This window comes from Chroicocephalus ridibundus, chromosome 2 (genome assembly GCF_963924245.1).
Source record: "Chroicocephalus ridibundus chromosome 2, bChrRid1.1, whole genome shotgun sequence".
NCBI classification, from domain to species: domain Eukaryota; kingdom Metazoa; phylum Chordata; class Aves; order Charadriiformes; family Laridae; genus Chroicocephalus; species Chroicocephalus ridibundus.
This window is the reverse complement of record NC_086285.1, coordinates 38,939,455-38,963,249: the sequence shown is the minus strand read 5'-3', so window position 1 is coordinate 38,963,249 and position 23,795 is coordinate 38,939,455. Positions and strand designations below refer to the sequence as shown.

The window sequence follows — 23,795 nt, the reverse complement described above, 5'->3', positions numbered from 1 at the left end:
CTAAGCCTGCCAACGGGGGTCAGAGGTGGCCACCCTCGGACCCGCCCCCTCCGCTGTCTCATTGGCCGGGCGGCGTGCCATTCAGCCGCACCCGACCTTCGGCCGGGGGTCCTCTTCGCTCCGCTTCCCCGGTGGGCGGCTGGGGCCGGGCGGAGCGGGGATGGTCTCCGGGAGCGGTGCGGAGGCTGTCAGCGGGGCCCAGCTCATCGCTGAGTCCCTCAAGGCTCAAGTAAGAGGGCGGGGGGACCGGCAAGCGGCTTCCCTACGGCTAGCGGGGACAGTTCGGCCCTGCGGCGCAGGGGGAGGCCGGGTCGGGCCATAGGTGCCCGCGGGGCTGGACTCACCCTAGGCGCCGCTGCCGTTGTCCCGGGGGCGGGCACAGCGGGCGAGAAGGGCTTGCCCCGTCGCCCTGTGGGAAGGAGGGAGGTGCCGCTGCAGCAGCACAGGGAGCGGGCCCCGGCCTGGCCTCGCCAGGTCCCGGTGCCGCCGTGGGCAGGTGGTGACCCCTCTGCGGCTTTCCCCAGTCCTGCACTTAATTTCTTCCTTCGTATGAGCTCGCACCTTCCTGATCCCTCCGTTACCGTCAGGCGCCGCTGGCCGCCATCTGCGGCTCTGGCTGTGGCAGCTCCACCTTTACAGCTGCCAAAAGTCTGTGCTGTCTCTGAACGGGAGATGGTGGTGAACTGACACCAGTCATAACGAAGGACTTTCTTTTTTGGTCTGTGATACATGAAAAGGTAGTCCAGTTGTAATAAAAATAAGCATAGTCTTTTCACGTCTAAGCTTCTTGGGCATGGTACCATCCCAGTTGTTTCTTGGGGCCTTTTTTCTGTTAATTTTCTGTGAAAGCATAAGAACATGTAATGCTACAAGGAATTTTCAGAAGAGACAAAGTTGAGGTACTGAGAAAAAGGAAGAGGCATCCCAAGTAAGAAGTGGTCAGTTAAAAAAGCTAAACGTACACTGACAGAGAAGCTGAGCTGAACAGTTGCAGAAGCACTGCATTTTGGAGGCCTACGAGCAGTGGAACAACTACAGAGGACTGAGTTGCAAACACCATTGTATACATTCCTACAGTGGCCTGTGAACTTTTATGTGAATGTATATGTTGTTATGATTTACTTTTAAATTGCCTGTATAGTTAGTGTGACTGTGTTTCACATGTTTATTAAAGCTGTCTTTTGTAAACAATTCTAACTTCTTCTAACATTTTTCTTTTTAGAATATTGAATACATGTTTGGCATTGTTGGTATTCCAGTCATGGAAATTGCAATTGCAGCTCAAGCAGTTGGAATCAAATATGTAGGAATGAGAAATGAACAAGCCGTAAGTGTACATCTACAGTAGCACCAAGTCTTTCTTTTAACTGTTTTACAACGGAATGAAATCTAATTTACCTTTGCTTACCAGGAAGAATGTGGTCTCTGAACGGTCCTTTAAAGAACCTGTAGAGAAGCAGTTACTGTCATTATAGAGTAAGGGAGAGCATTGATGGATTGGGTTGGGTGTTTCTTTTCCCCTTCCATTTTGAAGTGCTCCCTCATCTTCTCATAAGGGAATTGCAACTTTCTTTTTTTTTCATTTTTTACATGCCTTTCTCCAATAAGGGAGAGAAGATAGGATAGAGATAGGGAGAACAAGAATTTGAACAAAGCATTCTACTGCAGAAAGAAAAAATTATCAATTCATTTTTCAATTTGTCATCATTCAAGTAATGTATTGTCAGATTGTGTCCACCACTTTTTGGGGAGGCTCATCCAGGTTTTTTTGTTTTTCTGTAGACCTACCAAGATCGTTCTCCCTTAAATTTTTCTACTGTCATTTTCTTTTGCTGATGTCTTCCCTTCCAAATTAGGACAATATTATCATTGTCTCTTTAATTGATAATATTTTAATTAATTTTTTAGAGCTTTCTTAGCTACTTCTTTATGTTTAGTTTTTCTTAGGAGTTATTACATACAGGCCTAAAAAGGTAGATTTTTCCTTGTCCCTGTTCTGTTATTGCAGTGCTCAAAGAGGAAGGTTTTCCTGGTGATAAACTTGTCCTGACTATTTTCAGTAATTGTAGTATCTTTTTTTTCCTTAGCTGTGTTTTAAGAGCTCACCAAACAGCAAACCATATAAAGTTACAATGCTTCTGAATGCTCAAAACTAAGCACAAACATACACTTAGTCTTAATTGCATATACTTAAGCTTCATTGTCTAGGTATCAGAAATTAGACTCAAGCTCATTAGCATTTTGATGTTATGCCGCTAGTTCTCAATTTGTTTGGTTTTTCCTCATTAGTAACTCTTCAAGCATCCAGTAGTTTCTTAGGTGGTGTGAGGCTGAATATAATAACCTCAGGCTTATACCTCGTTTTCAAGGATCACTATACAAGCTGCCTCTGTATTGGACTGCTAGCAAATGGACCATCAGCTTTCTATACTGAGTTGCTCTACCATACTTGTCAATTTTCCATAGCTGATGTCAACAAATAAATTAATTGTTTGATTATTATCTTATCAGGAGATTTTTTTTCTTGTATTTTAACTTGTTTATGAATTCTGTCTCTCTATGAATGCTATTAATTAGAATTTTACCACGTTTACAAGGAACTCCTTTTAATATTCTGGACCTGCACGGTATTTTGATGCCCATATTTTGCAGCAGTGTTCTTTTTCCACCATGTAGTTCATAAGCTTTGTGGATTGTCCCAGATGTAAAGTATTAAAATAGTATTTCTCCTAAATCAGGTGGTCACAAGCTGTATGTTTTTGCTGTCTGATCCTTACATCCTTATATTGGAATGTGAGAACTTGGAGAGGACTGCATGTCTCTATGGAAAATCTGTAACATATGAGAGAGGCAAACATACGCAAATATGTTTAAAAGGTGTATTTGATTCCTTTGAAGGACTGGGAATTCAAAACAGTCTTTATATTCCTGTAGGCCATTTAGCAAGTATTCTAGTTTTAGCTTTGGTTATTAACATGATTAAAATTAATTTCCTCATGCGTCTGTAGTCAACAGAGAAGATTGCTTTGCACTGCCAAATGAGATGCTGTCCTATTTTTCAGTCTTTACTAAAAGACTCTTTTCTGTTAGTGAAGAAGGCAAGAAGCATTCTTCTCTGTAAATGATATTTTTGCTTAGGGGAATAACAATAACATGAAGACTTGTTTCAACATGAAAATATCAGGGTTTCTCTTCTTTGGGGAGTGGAAAAGGATAAACAAAGGTATATCTTGTAGTGGGTTTTGTTTTGTTCTTTGTCCTCAATGAAGACATAAGCTAATTGCTTGGTAGAGGAGAAGGTAAAAGGTTATACACAATATATTCAGAAACACTTAATATTTACGCATGTCATAGTTTTAATTGTTTAAGGTTATTAGTTGTGTGGTCTGGCTGTGGAAGACGTGTATACAACTGCTTCCATTTTGGTGAAAGCAGCCATACATGATCTGAGATATATGGAAAACAAAGTTGGTTTTTTTTTTTTTTTTTTTTTTTCCCCAGGGGTTGAGTTTCCGCCTCATTTCTAGGCCAGATGTAGCAAAAGCCCACACTTAAGTTGTACGTCATAACAAAAGACATCAAGTACCAAGCTCAGGTTCATACAGCAAGTTCTCCTAACAAGTTGATCACAAGCCCTGTGGGAATGTTTAGCATTAGATACAATTAACATAAGGGCTTCCAGCCTGGTCCTAGGCATGGAAATACTATTTTAACTGGGCCACTCAGTACAAAAATGCTTAACTATTGTTTACCAACTATGTTGTGTTAGTTTGCTTGAGTTGAAGACAAACTAATGTGATTAAATCCTATTTATTGTGCTTCTGCTTGTATGGGAGCAACATGCCTCTGCTTTGGCCACAGTTCTAGCCCATCACTCATGGGTGGTTGCAAACTTTGAGTTCAGTGCCTGCAGCTGGACCTCCTACGTTTTTTCCTAATTTTGATTGTTTGTTTGGTGGTTATTGGCATTTTATATGCCTACATGCTTCTTGCCTGTCTGAGCAAAATAAGGATCTAGTTTCAGCTGATCAACTGTGTTGTGACCTTAACAGATAATGAGTGCCATTACTTATATTTTAGTGGTTGGAATGCAAGATTCATAAGTAAAACGGGGTTTCTTTCTTACTGTTCACACATGCAAAGGCATCTTTTAAGTATACCTTCAAAATTATTTACGATGTCCTTTCCTCTAAATACAGATAGATTACTCATGTTGCTTTCTTGCAGAATGAAGCAGTAAAAGTTTTAATGGCAATGACTGTACATGAACTCAAATTCTATGTGCTGCTTTGTTTTGCCACTCAGTTCTAAAAAAGCGATTGTCATGGAAACTCAACACCATGCTTTGAGCTCCATTAACAAGATTTTTAGTAACACCTACTCCAAATATTTCTAAACTTTTGCACACAGATATGTCATCAAATTGTTATCTAATTCTTGAACATCAGCGATATTTTTCTTCTCCATGTCAGAGGCTTATGAAAAATAGAAAGAGATTTTTCTTGTCAATATACTTTTTTGTCAACAATTCCCTATCCTAATGCTGCAAAGAAAATAAGGGCTGCTTATTATTCCTCTACTAAGCCCCATGTTTCTCTCAGGCATGTGGTCTGTGTCTGTATGAGCATGGGGGTATTAAACACAGTTTCTCCTTCTGTGTAAAAGCTTATAATAAGTCTGTGTTTTCACTCATTTAAACTGACATTGCTAACATGCTGTGTCACCTAGAATTATTTATAGGTTTGAGGAAAATGTTTAGTAGCTTTGTAAACTTATAGAAGGAGCTTTTGTGTTACTTATTTTCCTTACCACAATAGTACTCAAAACTAAAAAAAACCCCAAAATTCCAACTCTCTTTCAAAATGAAAGAGGCAGGTTATAAGGCCAGGAGCTTACTTTACTTTTTTTTTTTTTTTTTCAAAATTACTTTTTTCCATTAAGTGCTAGAACTCGCTGACTGCAAGACAAAAGCATGAGAATATGAGAGAGGGAGTTGGCAATGTCACATGTGTGAATCCTTTGGAGTTCTCAGGTCGCCCCTAAGTTCCTGTTTCTACTTGATCTCTTGTTGTCTTGTTACCAAGTGAACTTTATATCTGAATGTTTAATATTACTACAGGAATAGCATAAAAACATACTCTGTAATAATACAACTGCTAAGCTATGTTAACACATGTTGTAGGCATTACTTCTGTGAAAATTACTCAAAATGCAGTTTTTCTTTAAAATGTCAAAATACCTAAAGCTAAGTGTGATATCAGAAGTGGAATGAGAAGTACTTCACCAGCTCATCTTGTAAAAGACAATCCCTGATCTGCTAATGAATCTCTCCAGACTGTGATTTCAACCTTTTTGCTTAATTTCTGAAAATGATGAGTCATTCCAGTAACGGCTGGATTTCTGTTTATTGCCTTTCTCTTGTAAATCCCTCTTCCATGTTAGTCTAGAAGGCAGAAATTTATTATGCTGTTCTGTTCATTTTGCTTCCCTGGTTACGGGGGTTTTCTTTTATGTTGTTGTTTTGTTTGCTTTTTTAAATCCTGAATATTCCTAATGTAATATCCTGGAACAACAGAAGCCTGAAATGTGGAGACAAGTTTTGAAATTTTTCACATAGGCCTTCATGAACGTGCTTTATAATGGAGAAGGTGAAGGGGTGCTTCTCCGTATATTTAAGCTCTAATGATGGGGGCAAAATCTGTACCTGCTTATTTTCAGTGTTTTTGTTGAAAGTTTTGTACAAGATATCATAAATGTATATACGATAATAACTGTATCATTAACTTTGATATTTTCAATAGGCCTGTTATGCTGCATCTGCTGTTGGATATTTGACTGGCAGGTACATTCCATACTTATTTATAATAATATTAACTCTGTTAGACTCAACAGTTAGAAGCTAGGAATGTTTTTCTGTTTTGGAGCTGGATATTTTTAGTGCGTGCAGATGTGGGCAGTTAAAATAGAGCATGAATTCTAAAATAACTGTCAATAATAGTTATCAATATTTCTATTGCTATGATTCAGGGCAGGAAGAAGGAGCTGCTTAAGCTCATAGAATAGAGTCCATCTTATAACTTTCTTTATTTTTTCTCTTTTAATTTCTGCATAGTAGCTTAACACCATTGGTACGAAGGGCAGAAATCAGGCCACCATCATTTGTTGCAACTTGGTGGACCTTCTATACCTTAATGTCATCATCCGGGTGTATTATTCAACAAATACCCTATCAATACAGAGACTGATCATATGCCTTCCAGTCTCCCATGTGCTGCTTCTGACACAAAATACTGGCTTTTCCTCTTTTCTACTGCATTTTGCTCTTAATGTTATTGGCAACTATTCTGTGTCGTATGTCTTGTGAGGTGTCTGTCTTGGGTATCCCATGGATCCTTTTCTGAATTAAACGCCTGGTGTCTGCCTGCTCACAAGGGCAGACCTGATGATGCAGGTGATCATTCCTTATTCTGTTTGCAAGCATGACACCTGTGTTACACGGTTTTGTAGTTTTTCTTCCTTTGAATAATTCTCTAGAAGTAAGCTGACTTTTTTTTTTTTTGTGATATGTAAAGAGTCTGTAAAGCTACTAAAGAATGTTCAGTAGTTAAGAATTGTCATTTTCTCATCACCTGGAATAACAAATGCCTATGCCTGAATTGAACTATAATAAAATTTGTCTTGAATCAGATGCACTTCTTCCTTTGTGAGCTTTCTTCATTGATATCTAGTGCCAAAGGGAGTTGAGAAAACTGCAAACATAAGTGACTTACCAAATTCCATATAAATGCTAGATGATGGAGTAAACGCAATAGAAGAAGTAAGGAAGCCGTGTTATGATGAGCGTGCATATGTTGCAGACCTCTGTGTGGGTGGCACTTAACAACTCTTCACTTGCTTATTCAATTGGGTTGATACAGCTAAATGATTTCTGATTCACATGTCTATCTTTAGTTCTTCATACAAACCCCTTGCTGTTAATGCATTTTGATGACATGAGTAGAACTTTAATATTTTATATTTCAGCATCTTACTATTTTTTGTCGGTCATCTATTCAGTGTTCCCTGTGCTCACTTTCCTTTTCTCTCTCCTTTTTTTTTTTTTGTTTGTCTGTTTTGCTCTAGACCTGGAGTATGTCTTGTAGTGTCCGGTCCAGGATTTTTACATGCACTTGGTGGGATGGCAAATGCAACCATAAACTGCTGGTAATTTAACTATGTTTTTCCCTTCAAAATTCTAATAATTGTTTGCTGTTATTTGTTGCAGATGTTGACCTCTGCAGTATTTAATACAGGATTATGTTTTTCTATCTTGTGGATAATGAGAAGGGTATTCTTCATTTATCAACCCTAAAAGTAATTTAGTTCCATTTTTTTCTATTCTCATGGATAAAATTCTCCTTTTTGTCCTACCCCATTATGCTATGTTGGAAAACCTATCAGTATATCTGATTGTATGGATACATTTGAAAATGAAGTTGCTGTTCAGCCTGTAATGCTTTATTGATTGTGGAGAGTCTTAGAGTTTTTTTCTGAATTTAAATACACGTTGCCTTTGAATTACTGTATTTCATATGTGAACAAATTGACAACTGCATTGTTAAAATCCATATTTGCTCCCCACGCAGACATTTAGAGCAGTAATTAAGTATTGAATTAAATAATGTACAGAGTGATAGCATTTACTCCCACAAGCCTTCACTGAGACATGGCAACTTTAGCTGGTCTGCCAGTGAAAGCTGTTCAGAAAGCTGTATGAGGTATTTTGGGTAGAAGCTCTGGTAATGCCGAGCACACGTGATCTGGAGCACATGGCTGATAGACAAGGGAACTTTTCTTGATAATGGGAATGCTAACAAATCAAGTCTCTGACACTTTGAAGATCAAAGACCTCTAGCGTTCAAATACTTTTTTAAAAAAAGTTATTGACTAAAGTTTTGCTGTCCCTATCTAAAACTTTGCTTTTGAACAGTCGTGGATTTGGTTATAAGAAAAGAACTGCTTCTTGCCCTCTTGACAACTCTGGCACTTGTCTGCCCCAACAACCACATTCAGTTCATTATTCTAGCAAAAAGCCAACCCAGCAAAAAATAAGTAAATAATGTCATGTTAGGTAAGTGATCTAAATCAGCTCACTGCAGTCAGGCAAGCATCAAGCACCTAGGCAAGGGAAGGAATGGATTATGTAGCTGGGAGCAGAAGTTAGAGAGGTCTTCCCCTTTTTGCGGCAGCAAGGTGTTAAGTTTCCTGCTCTATACTGTCCCCTGCAAGAAAGTGGCCTGAGGAGACCAATTTGTAGGGCAAGGTTAGCCCTCATCAGTATCTCCCAGATGTCATGAGATTCCATGGCATTACACCTGGCACTGCTAACATGCTACAGTGGCTGAGCTTTGGCTCATTTCTCACAGAAGTAAGCTAATAGTTGAACTGTCCCTGCTGGTTCTGACATTGAATAACTCAGGGTAAGTGATAGTCCTTAAAGCTCAGTCTGATTTGTCCTCCTTGAGCCTGGAGACGCATTCTTCTGATTCTGCTCCATTTCAGTCTCTTCCAGGTAAAAGAAACCTCTTCAGTACCCACTTGAAAGAAATTCAAGCAGTCTGAAAGCACAATTTGGTACCAATTGTGCTTTTAGATTGTATTGCCTGAGCACAGGTTGGCTGAGTAGAAGAGCCTTTGGTTTACCGTGGAAGCTTGTCACAGTGAGCTCTTGGACACGTATATCTAGCCAGCTAGGTAGCTAATTAGGTCTTGGTAAACTGCGTTGTGTTTATTGAAACACTTAAATAAATTTGAAAAGGATAAGTGAAAGGAACACAGGGTTTGTCGCTGTGAAACAGACTGGTTATATATGGATAGTCATAATCATTTCGCTGAGGGGAGAGAATCAGCAGAATAAAATATCTAGAGTGTACACCAAATGGGTTTTCGATAAGGATTTTTTTATAGAGGGTAAGATATAGCCTGAAGTTCTCATCTCACTGTGTCAGGGGATTAGAACTGAGATTTTTGATTTGTGGCAGAGAAGTGGCCTGGTTATGAAGCTTAGATCTAGATACACATACCCCCAAATTTTATGGGTGGTTAAATTTAGCACTATGCATTGAGCATGCTGTAAATGTGTCAGCTTAACACCTTCTATAGATAAAGGCAGTTGAAGGAAAGATGGTATCTGAAGAGAAATTGTTTAGGAAAAAAAGCCTAGAAAGCTATTGACCCAATATTTCAATTTAGTGTGGATGAATGAGCAGATTAATAAGCCAGCTTTATCTTCAGTCAGCATTTAGCATTTTAAGGAGTTTGAGTGTGACCTACAAACTGAATAAAAGGCCAGTTTTCATTCACTGTAGGACAATAATTTATTGTATTTTGTGGAAATTATAATAAAAACGTTCCTGTGGAGCATATAGCTCATATTGTAAATTAATGCTGCCCTTCTCACATAGCTATGAACTAATTTAAGAACAGGACCACTTGTAGGTGTGTTAAATTTTTGTTCATCTCTTTGGTCTTTGTTTTCTGGGTTTTGTTTTGGTGGGGTTTTTTTAGTAAAAACTGAATGCAGGGAGAAAGAGAGAAGTGCTGTCAGATACTCAGCTAATTTCTGCTGTGTTCCAAATTATATACGAAGAAAATCTAATCTTGATGAAAACATTGTTTCCTATTGTGTTTCTTACTTCTAGTGTTTGTGCACGTTACAGTGCCTCTTATGAACAAACATCTTAATGCTTTCTAGATCAATCAATGCATTTTAGATTGGCTGTTGTCAGTCCTCTCAAACCATCTTGTCACCCGTGTTATCAAACTTTAATGACAATTGTGAGCAGTATGACTTGGTTCTAGAATTTTTATGCTAGATGTGGATCGCATAATACAGCCAGACTGTCCTAAAACTAGTGGCTCAAAAGCTGCTAGGAAGTCTGACGGCTGACACATTGATATTTAGAATCCCCTCCTGTATTGTGCCGGTCACTTTCTATTCCTGTTGAGATCTGTGCATGCTGAAGGTGCACAATATCCCAAGAGCAGTAGGATTTGACCATCAGGAGAGTTTACTGATGTGATTGCAATTATAAAATATATATGTATGCTTAAGGCTGGGGTTTTTGTTGTTTGGTTTCTTTTTTATACACTTTTCTAGGCCTTTGATTGTTATTGGAGGCTCTTCTGACAGAAATCAGGAAACCATGGGAGCATTCCAAGAATTCCCACAGGTACACAGACGTAAACTTTGTACAAAAAGATGTCAGTTAAATAATTGGTGTTGTTTCTTCATTAGTGTAAGAATAACAATCCCAAACGCTAACACTTTCTGACAAATCTTATAATGCAGTCGATTTACTCCATCTACTGGTTTAAGACTGATACTGCGTAAGTACAGCAGATTATTTAGTATGTCTTTGTCTACAGTCATATTAGAATTCATGCTCTACTTCAGGTTCTCTGCTGGTATAAACTGCCTTTGTCTGTCTGTTCTGAGATGGAAGAAAGAAAAACAAGCTTTCCAATAAAAGAGGCACCATTTTGGTGGAAGAGAAACCCTAAGTACTCAGTGGAATGAGTATGGCTTTGACAGTTTCTACCAGCTGAGGAACTGCAATTTTTTGTGGGAGTTTTCAACTTGTTGCTTTCCATTTGCCTTTTTTTCCTGTTTATTCATGTTGAAATGAGATAGAAATGAAGAAATCACTTTGATAAATCAATATGATGGTTTTATGCATTTATTCAGGTTGAAGCTGGTAGGCTGTACAACAAACTGTCTGTCCGCCCAAGCAGCCTAGAAGTTATTCCTGCTGTTATTGAAAAGGTATGAAAAAATACTAAGTTAGCAACAGAACATCAAGTAACCGTCTCCTACTGTATAAGCTTTGAGGGTTTATTTTTTGTGTAGCTGTTACTGTAAGTAGTTTGATCCTGCAGATGTTGGATGATGGTTTATTGCATAAAGTAACAACCAGGGAGGTTTTTCCTTTGAACTGTGCTATGGAACAGGTTAGAAATAAATTCTGGTCCAATCTGATGTGTACTGATCTCTGCAGCATTTTATGTTAGCTTCAGTTAGAGATGGAAAGAGTTTATGAAAGAAATGCCTTTAGGGAGAGGTGCAATAACTAGAAATGCAATACCACCAACTTCAGCACTTTTACCATTCCTATTATAGTGAAGATTTGGAGGGGTGAGGGTGGAGATGGTTGGGTTTGGGGGTTGGTTGTTGGTTTGATGCGTTTTTTGAGAGAGCAGGAGAAAACAGCCTTATCTCAACACTCCAGAAAGGATTACAAAAGTCTCTTACTACTGCTGTGGCAATGCTTTAGCCACATCAGCCTAAGTTCTGCATACAACGATACTATCTCCAGAAGTGCAAATGCAGCAGAGCATCTACCTGTAATAGAATTGGAATCAAAAGTAATAGAAAATGGAAGCATTGGTTGTCTTGGTTTTCTTCTGTTTGTGCTACTTGAAATAGAATTTAGCATGAAAGTTTAGTATTTCCAAATACAATAGCTGATAATGCAGTTGTCTCATTGTAAATTAAAGGAAGAATTTACAGTCCCATACTATGTGTCTACCGAAAGGCTTCAGATGGTATATAGTGGAAAATGTAAATAGCTGTCAAAACTTGAATTTATTGACATAAATCAGTCCATGGGAGATTTTCTTGGGTTTTATGTATAAAGTTTTTCAAAATCCTTTCAAAAAGTGGTTAAAACTGTGATCATCTGTTTTCTAGGCTGTAAGAACCAGCATATATGGTCGTCCAGGTTCCTGCTATATTGACATACCTGGGGATTTTGTGAATCTTCAGGTGAATAAGAGCTCTGTCAAGTGCGTAAAGATTATATACATTGTTTTTCAAGGCACTGAATAAAAGAAATGTTAGTTTTAAGTTACTTTTATATTTTCTCAAACCAGTACAAACAAGAAGATGATAAACAAGAGCAAGAGATTAATTTGCCACGAGGCTGAAGCGATACTAAAAATCCAGCCTTTAAATGTAACATTGCATTATAACATGTCATATAGATTATAGTTTGTAATGAAATGTGCAAAAAGGAATTAATTAATATGATGGCAGTACAGCGATGTCACTTTGTAAATCTCTGGAACAGCACTACCTGTAAGACTAAAGAAACATTCTCGAAAAATTTCAAAGCACGTTTTAAAAAAATGTATCCTGTTCTGATAAATGCGCTCAGTAACATGGTGTGCAGCAACTGCAGTTTTATGCTTAACAGTAGGTTTTGTCTTTCAACATTTCTTGTTTTGAAATTTTTTAAGAGCCTCTCTTGTTTTGCTTGACTTGCAGGTACGTGGAATGCTGCCTGCCACCTCCCATTAGCACGGCTGAACACTCTGCTGTATCTGAAGCAGTGTCTGTCATCGCTCGTTCCAAGCAGCCTCTGCTAATCGTTGGCAAAGGTACCATGCTTTGAACTGCACAAGTTTGGGACAAGAGCAGTGATCAAAGTGATTTCTTTTCCCCATAAGTATTAGCCATCTCTCTTTCACACTTTATTAAAACAAACAAACAAAAAACAACAAAAAACCCAAACACACTGCTTCAAAATTTGAAGTTAAAATCTACTCTGTTTTTAGAATATCTTTATTCTGTTGTGTAACGGTTGTCTCTTTCATCTAGGTTAAGAGAAAAGTCAATTGATAAAATACAGGTTTAAGTAGGAAAAAAAAATTCAGATAACCATTGTTTTAAGCGTAGAGCCAATACCAAGGGATCGCTTCCAAAATCCCAAACAAATTCTGTCAGAATACAGAAGTTATATTCTCTCTCTGATGCTCTGCCATATATGGCAAGAATCAGAGTAACCGAAGATCATTTTTCCATATGGACTTACTGAAGGTGCCAGCCTACCTGTGTGCAGACATGAAGCAACGCAGCAAGTGTTGCTGTTATTGATGTTTTACAGACTTTCCATTGTCCTCTGCCAGTGTATTTCATTCCTGAAAGAGGGGTCCCTAAAGATAGAGGATAATTAATTATTCTCTGTGCTGGTTCACTTATTTTGTTCCACCTCGTGGAGTGTCACCCACTGCAGTGGCATTTCTGTTGAAGATACCAGTTTGCTAGGTACAGAATTGAAATAACCAACTTGTTTCACCCAGACAGTTCTCCTGTGGACCTGGGAATGCTCTGTGTCATGGAGAGAGGTTCTATTTTTAACCAGGGAGTGAGATGATTGATACAAGATGGATCTTACCACTGATTAGGTAGTGAAATAGTAGACAGAAAGTAGATCAGGAGAGGTTTTTCCCCTCTCTCTATCTTGATACACATGAACAAAAGGGTATTCTTTGAATGTGAAAGGTAAAAAACCTCAAAAATATGTAGATACTTAGTTTGTTGATGTCAACAATTGAGAAATATTGTGCTTTCTTCAAATCTACTTAAGAAATATATCTGGACTTTCTGCTTTCTGTTGTTTTTAGCAGAATTTTTGGAGGAAATATAGAAGTTTATTCTTCAGGATTTAAGACTCATGGACTTAAGTCACTGCACAGGGACCAGTCTTTTATTCTAGACTGCCTAGGCAACTTTGAGCAGCCTTGTACCGAAGGTAGTACCACAGTAAATGTATGCACAAATACATACCTTCACAAAGTCTTCCTTGAGCTTCTTTTTTTTTCATTAAAGACCTGTGTGGGCAGGTTGTTACGGAGCATGTAATACAACGGCATGCAGGGGGCAAGCAAAAAATGACATGACATGACACTAAGGTCATCTCCTGTTGCTGCTGCTGAAGTCTTTGCCCCGCAATACAGAACTTCACCCACCCAAAACTGTCATTTCAGATAAACAAAATCTCCTATTTTTCCCTGCCCTGCTTCACAGAAATAGCTAAATACTTCAGCTGAAGTCTTAGGGAAAAAAAAAAAAAAAAAAAGAAAAAAAAAAAGAAAAAAAAACTTTTGTCAAAAATATGGGAAACTTGAACCCGAATACCTGTAGTTTGGCACTTCATGTTTTGTGTTCTCCAGAATACAAAATGACAGGCAGCTTTCATAATGGGAAATAGCACTCTTTCTGCCAATAATGTAATCAGGTTAACTGAAATTCAAGCAAATACAGTAGGTTTCTCTAGTATTAAGCAGTCTCTTTTATTTCATTCAGGTGCTGCTTATTCACATGCTGAGAACAACATCAGAAAGTTGGTGGACCTTTGTGGACTGCCTTTTTTGCCTACACCAATGGCAAAAGGAGTAGTTCCTGATAACCATCCAAATTGTGTAGCTGCAGCAAGATCAACGTAAATATAAAGACGGCTTCTAATCCTAACATCTGAGAAACAACTAGGAATAGTGGTGGTTTACAGATGTCAGGGAAGACAAAATGCATATAACAAAAATTTTTCAACTACATTTTGCACCTCATTTTCGAGCGCTGAAGATCTTGCTTGGAAAGAGACAGCAGACATAGGTGGATCACTTCTGACAGTGCTTAGAATTCTGGCCAGGAAGATAATTTGTCTGAGAGCTAATATTCTGTAATTGTGATTCTATGGCAAGTAGATTTGTCAGTGTTTTTAGTATGTATTATATAACATAAAGTGAAACTGGTAAACAGTTTATGTTAAATATTTAACTTAGTGCACTAGACAAACTACTAGCCTTTTATTTTAACACCATAAACAGAAGCTTAAGATGCACACATTGCAGTTGAAGTTTTGCTATGTGCTGTCTCCGCATGGTGTTTGCGATACACTGTCACTAAATTGTACTTTATTTAAAAAGCAAACTAAGGTATTTCAAACTACACTGAAGGACTATGTCTAAAGCAACTTATAAGAGCTTTTTTTGGCAAAATCAATGTGAATGAACTATAAGAACCCTACTAGGCGTGAATATGCACCGAGTCAGCTTGCAGATGGAGCATTTATATTTTGAGATTAAAATATTGTCGGCTGTTGAGCATCTTAGCTTTACCACTGTTAAGCATGCTGTTATGAAAAGTGGAGAAGAAAAGAATATACCAAATATTGTCTACCCAGCTGAAAGGTAAATTAACAGGAGTCTAAACTGAGAGATCCACAACCATCTTAATTTTGGCACCCACAGTAGTGAGCCTTTTGCTTTAACCTCAGCATCATTATAGCATCTTGTTAGTCTCTTACAGAGAGTATTAGGAAAATAGTAATTAATTTTCTTCTTGAGTTCCTAAACTCACGAGTGGCTTGATGACTGGCTATGTAAAAGGATACAGGATTTTGGGGCTAAGCAAGCAGCTTAGAGGACGGAAGGATTACATGTATATTCTGGGAGTTGCTGTGGTGGTTAAGATTACTTCTAATTTTGAAAACACTATTAAATTTAATAATGATTCTTCCTTATCTGGTTCTCTTATTTCCCTTTATTAGGGCATTACAGCATGCTGACGTAATCATCTTGCTTGGTGCAAGGTTGAATTGGATTTTGCATTTTGGTCTTCCACCAAGGTTTCGGCAAGATGTAAAGGTTATTCAGGTAAGCAGGAAATTGATTGTCACTTGAAGGAAGTCCTCTGAGCTCTAGCATTGCTTAGAGCAATTGTTGTAAATTATTTTGGTAGTGTACTTCATGTGGCAAATACTGCCCTATGGACAATGCAGTACAGTGCATATAGTTGTGGTGGTTCTCCAGAAATTCTTCTATATTCTTTAATTTTATTTCTTTTACCTCCTTATTTTTTCTAAAAATAGGTACAGCGTTGTTCCAGCCATCAAGGACTTGGTGCTGCTGTAATGAGGAGGGCAGACACTTCTACGTAGTTGACTAATACAGGATTAGACTCATGATACTTGTGTGATCTCTGGAGCACTGCAATTTCTGTGATTGAAAGCAAATTGTCTTGACACTGTGAAACCTTTCATACTGTTTGACTGCTCTCTCAGATGGATTTTTTTTTTTTTTGGAATAGAATTACTTTCAGCTCCAGAGTCAGTCCTTATAAGAGCTCAGTCACTCAGAAATGTTCATAGGAAAAGAGAAAGAAAGGCTATTTACCTAATTAATGTATTTGGCAATCTGCCAGCTCTTAGAAAGGCAAGTCGTTCAATTGTTTATGTCCTTAAAATCTCCTCCCTTAGAGTCTGTGATCAAACAGTAGTAGTTGGTTCAGTGTGCTGACTGGCCTGCCTTCAGTGATCTGGAACATAATCTCAGCTTCCAAATTTTGCATCGTTTCCAGAGGGATAACATAAATTTTTAAGCTAGAATTCCTTTTGACTTATGAAATAATACCTCTTTTCTGTTCGTTTTATCTAGAGAATGTAAAGAAAAATATTTTTTCACCTCACTTAAAGTAATTTTTTTCACCATCAAGGGTTAGTATTAAAATACTGATTCGGTTCATAGTCTGTGTCACGTGGTCATAAGTTAGTGTTTCGTGTAACCTTAGCGGTCTCGTACATCACTGATAAAGAAAGGGGGGAAGTTTCTTCAGTGCTCACAATTTACTCTTCAGTTTCTTCATAGTAGCCAAATTCTTACAGCCAAGTAATATACACAAACTTTTCTCAGTACGAAAATTACTGCTTTGTGTAGACGTAAGGGTATGACTAGGCCTAGATTTTTAAGTTCTCGTATAATCGTCACTAAAATCACCACTACCTTCTCCTTAAAATTCTAATAAAATTCTATACTGTCTGTAAGAGCTTGAAAGAAGCAAGCAGTAAATTTTAAGGATATATACTTCTATTTAAATGGGTACATACCAGAGGATTTTACTTCGAATAAAGCATTTCCTGATGTCATTTCAATGAAAGGCAGAAGTTATCTGTACAGCCAGAACAAGGCATGAAGACATTGTTAGACAGTGCTCCTCACTTGAACTGAAAAAAATTCTCTTTAATATCCTTGAGTTAATGGTGGTCTGTCTTTTTGAAATATAGATCGATATTTGTGCAGAAGAGCTGGGGAATAATGTGAGGCCAACTGCGATTTTATTAGGTGACATAAGCGCCGTGACTAAGCAGGTAACATAATGTCAGGTGTCCTTTTATTTTGACCTTAATTTCCTCTGATTTATATAAAGTAAGTTACCAGCTAAAAAAAAAAGAAAGAAAAAAAAAAACTGTTCAAGGAAAACTATTTTTCAGGCAGCATATTTATGCTGTGCACCCAGTCTATTCCCAAACTAAATGTTAAAGATTCTGATTAGTGTTACTGTGATTGTGCTGGGATCTTTCTTGATAACATTATTCTTGATGCTCATGATGGTTTTTTTTAAATATGTTGAAAGAAATGTCTGCAACATTTCAATGTTGTTCCAGCTCTTAGAAGAATTCAGCAAAAGACCGTGGAAATATCCTTCTAATTCAGAGTGGTGGAAGAGACTAAGAGAGAAAATAAGGAACAACGAGAAAAGATCAAAGGTAGTGTTATATTAAAGAAACAGGAGGTTTCTTGCCTTAACAGGAACCGATGCATAGTCAGTTTTGTCACTGGTCTGTATTCAAGCTCCTCAATTACTTACTGATAGTCACGTTACCCCGCCTTTGAAAATTTGTACCATTCTGGTACAGGCTTACTCTTGTCAGGCTTATGAACTGTAAGTTAAGTCTTAATACTAAACTGTAAGTTAAGTATTCTAGGTTTTGTATAAATTCAAACTGTGTGGAAGTCATTGAACTTTGGGGTGGGGTTCTTAAAGCCAGTAGTAGAAGGCCACAGCCAGAGCTGCTGTATTATGGGCAGTGACTTCTAAGCAATGGGCAGGTACTCCAAGTACCTCCAGCTACTCCCAAAGGAAGCTTGCTTACGTGAAGATACCTTCTTAGTTTTCTTCTGTAACTGTGCTGTTTAGCAATGCTAGTGGAAGTATAATCTTAAGTTAAAAGCAAGCAGCTATTAAGGCCAAAAGACCACAGGTGCTTGGCGTATGCCTAACTTTTTGCAACTCATATTCTGCAAGTTCAAATATATGTTACGAGATTGGGATCTAAAGTAAATTCATTCTAGCAGATGACAAAAACTGCCTCCCAGCACACAGCTTACCCAAGTCACTTAGTGTTATCAGTAGTCAAACCTACGTGCAGAAAAATTTCACATGCCTCTCAGGTTAAACTGAATTTTAATAGCTTCCTGTTAATGGTAGGCCATCCAAGAGTTGCTGAGCTGAGTGAGCCTCTGATAAATGCATCATGTCACCAGGATTAGATACAGAAGGAATGACCCTGATATAGTGCATGGAAGACCAAATACTTCAGCCTTATCTATCAGACTGCATTTTTATTTCCATCATGTCTCAGTTCTGCACCTTATTATGAATTCTATGCATAAGACTTACTAACATCTCTTATTTTTAAGGGATTAGCGTTACAGAAATCCCTGCCTATGAATTATTACACAGTCTTTCATCACATCAGAGAACTGATACCCAAGGACTGCATCTTAGTAAGTGAGGGAGCAAACACCATGGACATTGGACGAACTATGCTTCCAAATTATTATCCCCGTCAAAGGTGTGGTATTTTCTTTGTTGGGCTGACTCAACAGGCTAGATCTATGTATAAATGTTTTCATTTACCTGAGAAGTATGATGATCCAGAATTTTTGTAATCCTTTTTAAAGGTTCTAATTAAAAAATTTAGTATGTTGTGAGAGGGGTTAAGGGAAACTTTCCACTCATGTCGTGTCATAGATTTTAACAGTTCTCTGCAACAGAATGGTGATAGTTTCTCACTCTCTTGTGGAAGCTGTGTGAGGAGCATCATGTTGAATTCCCTGATCTAGATGTTCATTTCTGTGCTCAGAGTCTGTGGTAAATACTGATTTAAAATAAAAACAATCGCTGGAATTCTCATGTTGAAAAGAATTCATACAAAGAATTTTTCTTTGAAACACTCTTAAAAACAGGGAAAACATAAGAAGAATCAACTTGTTTTGAAAATTGGTTTCTATATTGGGCACACTTTCATATAAACCTGCATGCCCAAAATGTAGTTTGGAAGTGTTGGTATTTCAGTTGAATCATTATGATTAGTCTTGTTTTAATGTAAGTAGGAATTAAATGCTCCTTATTGAATTAGGGGAAAAAGTGAGTTCTGTTTGTGAAAAAATGAGTTCTGTGAGGTGAAACTTCTGATTTGACTGTGAAGCTTGCTTGTAAAAGTAGCACTAAAGTGCTAAATGAACCTAAATACTTCTTTGTAAACGAAAAGCAACCAACCAAACAAAAAAAACCCTATTTCTAGTAAAGTTGGGGGAATTTTTTTTCACCCTTATTTAAAATAAGGGCACAGTAATGTTAATGGTTGTCTTTTCAGATTACATTGCACATATCTAAAAGCAGATTTAAAAGTTAAACCTAGAATAATCTAGTTCTTTATGTACTTTTGTATCCATTATGTGCTTCTGACTGAAATGATCTAACTTAATTACAGCTTTCAATTTGATTTCAAAAGTTGAACGGAAGACTAAAATTTGAACAGCAGTATTTAACCGATGGCTTTCAGACTTCTAGTTATGTTTTCAAGGAATTAAATATAGAAAGATTTCATGTAGTCTGCCTATCTCTACAGTAATTGAATGTTTTTGAAATATGGTTACTATGCAAGCTAAAAGCGTACAAGAATAGTTCTTTATTGTAGTACAACTAGTGTATAAGAGTTCTTAATTTTAATTAGAGTTCCAGTATGTTTATATCATTTAAAACATTTTCAGTCTTATCAAATGTTTGGCTGAATATAATAATTTATACATCTGGTATCTCTTTATACCAATTGTTTATGAAACAATGTTTGAATAGTATATGGCAAATTATTAAAAGTAAAGATAAGTCACTATGGATCAACTTAGAATTTTGAGTAGAAATAAAAGGATAGTAATTCTGTATTCTCTCTTTTAGGCTTGATGCAGGTACTTTTGGCACAATGGGAGTCGGACTGGGTTTTGCTATAGCAGCTGCAATGGTAGCTAAAGACCGAACGCCCGAAAAGCGAGTCATCTGCATAGAGGGAGATAGCGCTTTCGGATTTTCTGGGATGGAGGTGGAGACTATTTGCAGGTAACTGTTTCTTGCTCAAGAAGATCCTCTTCATATATTGCCAGGATCAATTTAACTAGAAGGCCAAGGATGCTGCTGTTAGATTAAGTACTCTTAAAAGCACATGAAAACAAACCAAAAAATATGCATGGTTGTTTTTATGCTGTTCTGATATAATGCGTTACCAGTGGTGAGTAGATCACATTTCAGGTGAAAGTGATTTATTTTTATTTTTAATTTATTATCCCTTTAATGAAAAGTAACACTTCTTACACCTTATAGAAAGGTGCAAGTATTTCAGAAATCTTCTTAATGCATCTTTTTGTAGATACAATTTGCCAATCCTGATTATCGTGGTAAACAACAATGGGATTTACACAGGTTTGGATTCAGATGCCTGGACGGAGATGTTAAAGTTTGGAGATCCTACTACATGGTGAGCATCTTCAAAGTGTGTCCTGTTAATTAAGGAAGAAGTGACCAAAACGGTCATTCTCTTCACGTTTAATGCTTTGTGATCCAGGTTGAAATTTTATGTAAGGCAAACTTAGTCCTAGGTTAAATTCATGTAAGTAAGAACCAGTCACCAAAAGCAAGCAACCAACCTAATTCCAGACTATTGCTTACACAGGAGCGCATCAGAGAGATGACTCTCTATTAGTTGTCCTCCGTTCCTGCAACAGTTGAGGCACAGTACAGATTTCATAGTGGGGTAACCTCCAAAATCATGATAATCTCCAAAATTACCTGTGTTCTGAGTTTACAATGGGCTTCTGCTCTGGAACAGAGATCTCTGTACCCAGAGAACTAGGCTAAATCTTTGCTCCGGAATGTCTTCAGAAGATGAAAATGAGTATGCTACTCTATAAACATAGCTTAAGTGGTATAGGAAACATAGCTCTTCCAGCCCAGAAGAATTCATCAGGCCAGCACAATAATCAGCTTGCACTTCAAAATCAGAGCTGAAGTAATTAAATTGGTCAGTTTGGCAATTCTTCCCTGACATTAATCAAAGGTTTTCCATTTCGTTACAGCGTACCTCCTGTTTCTCTCCTGCCAAATTCACACTATGAGGAAATTATGTCTGCCTTTGGAGGTAAAGGATACTTTGTTAAAACTCCAGAAGAACTGCAAGGTGCTCTGAAAACAAGCTTGACTGACAAGGAAACACCTTGTCTCATAAATGTAATGATTGATCCACAGTCGGAGAGAAAGAAACAGGTATATATATGTTCCTTTCTTTTTCTGCAAGCTTCATGTGGGCAAGCCTCTGAAGTCCTCAGGAATTACCACTTAAACTGCAGAGAAGGCAGAGGTAGTTCCAAGGCAGAAAAATTTTCTTTAAATTTGGGAGATAGGAGAATGGGTGCTTTTACACTGTGCCATCTGCTTTCCTTGTTTTTTGGTTTAATTTTTTTTTCCCACTCACTAGTATTAATGCATAGTGTATTTAGTGAATGTTTCCAGAATTTATGGTTGTTCCTTTCCATTCCTGACAAAAAGAGATAAAACGTTTTTGAGCAGTCTCTATTTCCTGTGGATTCCATCTGGTAGTTAATACATATTTAGGTCCTGTTCCTCTTACTGTTTGTCCATTCTGATATGGTTTTTATTCGGTGTTTTTGTTGGTTTTTTTTTGCTTCCAGGAATTTCCCTGGCTGACTCGTTCTAACCTGTAGTAGAAGATGAAGATAATGGCAGTGTGTTAAGCAAAACTAAATTGGCTTCCAGGAGTGCAACTGGTACAACTCTCTTCTATGTAAGCATTGGAATAAAGTGGGATTTTAGAACTGCTATTAGAGGAATCTTTAAATGCTGAAACCAAGTAATTGTTAAATGAACAAGACACATATGAATGTGTATCAGGCCTTCTAACAGATCGTACAGAAACACTGATGACAAAATTACGTACTACTTCTTTTACTTAGAGTCATATCTGTCAAGATTTATGAATTAAAATCTTGGATGTTCTGGATGAAGGGAGTAAGCTTTGAGGATTTTATGCTGACAGAAACGTAGAAGTCTTTGGCAGTCTTCAGTTACAGTAACTTCATTTTTAACCGACCACCAGAATGCTACTTGTTAGAGACTTTGTCCTATAAGGACCGAAACAAAGCATCTTGTTGTGGAAAAGTGCTGATGGGCCTCACTGTGCGTTGAAGCCTATTGGGTTGATAGTCACTTCATAATTTTACAGGTTGCTTTTTCAGCTTCTACTGCAGGTAAAAGTAGTGTGTTAAAAATGCAGGCTTACTCAAGGTCTGAGTTTCTGTCTACTGCATTTGGTTTTGTTAACTGCCACTTACAGTGCTTGCAGGAAAAAAAATTGTAGATTTTTATTTGAAGCTTTGCTCTTTGCAAAGGCAATACCATACCCTTAGGCTGAAGAGAGGACTGGATTTACTAGTGAGATTTCCAGGATTAATAAATCATAAATCTTCCTAATCAGAAACATTTTTTAAAAATCAGCACAAACAACAACAAAAGAACAAAAAAAAAAGACCAAAACCAAAAAACCGCTCACTGAAACAAACAAAAAAGAGCTGGAGCTTAATGTTCAGTTTGGCTGGCATCTCGAAGCAACCACCAGCATTCATGTGGCTGGCTAATTGTGCAACAAAGGTTCTTCATATAATGTATTTACTGGATAGAAACTCAGTGCCCAACTTGCATTGACTATGATGCAGAGCGAACATTTACAGCGGGTAATTGGCCTGTCTGAGGTTCTGTCTACTGGTTTTTCATCTGTTGCTGCATCTGACGATCTGACTTAAAGCTCAGACTTTGAAAGTGAAGCAGTTCTTTATGCTCCTGTCATGGCCTACAGCAAATACTATGCAGTACTCTTTACATCTCTTCTTATACACACTGGGAAGTTCTTTATTGTTCCATATGTAAAAGGGAAAATCCTGGCTCTGATTTGGGTTTTGATTGCTTTATTGTCTGTTTTTCCACTGACATTAAGTTAGTTAACTAGTGAAAGGCACTTGCATGACCCAAAGAGGAGGAGGACTGGGCTGGCAGGGAATCCTGGCCTTCAGTTAGGTTTGTTGCAAAAACCTTGGCTTATTAGTTCTTGCACTTTAGTCCGCATCTGGTACGAGGCCACGGCTTACTGTTAGGCAGAGGGATGTCTCTGCACAATCCTGCAGAAAGATAGTATCTGACGTGAGCAAGAGTACTGCAGTCTGACTAGAGGTACCACTACTTGCTATGTGTGTGGGAGTAGCCACCTGGCACTATGAATGCTTGAGTGAAGAAAGGTAGTATCCTTCGGAGGGCTAAGAAGTGCAAAAAGATAAAATCCATGGAATGGGTACAACTCGTGAATGAGTCTACGGCTGCTGAGAAGACAACTTGGTATGTTCTCTGGGGTACAACATTGGCTCTTGTAACTGATACTGTTTCATTCTTCTTTTTAAGTCTCAAAAATTGATTTTAATATGTTGCAGTGATTAAACACAATCCATTACGATGATGTAAAATATCTGTAAGAGTTAATGCTGGGACTGACCACAGGGGAGACTGTTTGCATTAGATAAGCAAATGCAGAAATTCTTGGTTTATATTCAAAAAAGTAATAAAAAGTGATTTTTTTTCATACTGTTTCTCCTTTAATTGAGAGTATTTGAATTATGTCAGCATTTTGTGTCAGCTGTTGGAAATCAGCTTATGTTGTATTTTTAGAAAAGTTGTTGAATAACCACAATAACATGCACAATTAATTTTAATGAGTCAAGACACCTGGAAGATGGAAAGCAAGGAATTTGAAACTGTGGGGAGGTGATAACATAATTGATAATATCAGTTTGGATTTCAC

At 37.7% G+C, this 23,795-nt stretch overlaps 1 protein-coding gene across 4 annotated transcripts; it reads left to right on the top strand.

Annotated features, from left to right (window-relative positions):
• Positions 1-61: 61 nt before the first annotated feature.
• Positions 62-23,576, top strand: HACL1 (2-hydroxyacyl-CoA lyase 1). 4 transcript variants are annotated; one of them, XM_063325117.1, is made up of 17 exons: positions 63-229; positions 1,223-1,327; positions 5,802-5,842; positions 7,123-7,203; positions 10,139-10,211; positions 10,727-10,804; positions 11,729-11,823; positions 12,305-12,417; positions 14,126-14,261; positions 15,369-15,474; positions 16,881-16,964; positions 17,262-17,363; positions 18,298-18,452; positions 19,838-19,996; positions 20,304-20,411; positions 21,010-21,196; positions 21,622-23,576. In XM_063325117.1, exons 1-17 carry the CDS (start codon positions 161-163, stop codon positions 21,652-21,654), a joined length of 1,725 nt encoding a protein of 574 aa, XP_063181187.1. In that variant the 5' UTR covers positions 63-160; the 3' UTR covers positions 21,655-23,576. The 4 variants fall into 4 exon arrangements, with proteins under 4 accessions (XP_063181188.1, XP_063181187.1, XP_063181189.1 ...); XM_063325119.1 differs by lacking the exon at positions 5,802-5,842 and having other exon boundaries at positions 186-229; XM_063325118.1 differs by lacking the exons at positions 5,802-5,842; positions 10,139-10,211 and having other exon boundaries at positions 62-229.
• Positions 23,577-23,795: the final 219 nt, after the last annotated feature.

Excerpts from the sequence above, each read along its gene's own strand:
- HACL1 (XM_063325117.1), top strand. The coding sequence starts at position 161 with ATGGTCTCCGGGAGCGGTGCGGAGGCTGTCAGCGGGGCCCAGCTCATC. Across the intron at positions 7,204-10,138 it reads AATGCAACCATAAACTGCTG|GCCTTTGATTGTTATTGGAG; the intron begins GTAATTTAACTA and ends ACACTTTTCTAG. Across the intron at positions 17,364-18,297 it reads ACAACGAGAAAAGATCAAAG|GGATTAGCGTTACAGAAATC; the intron begins GTAGTGTTATAT and ends CTTATTTTTAAG.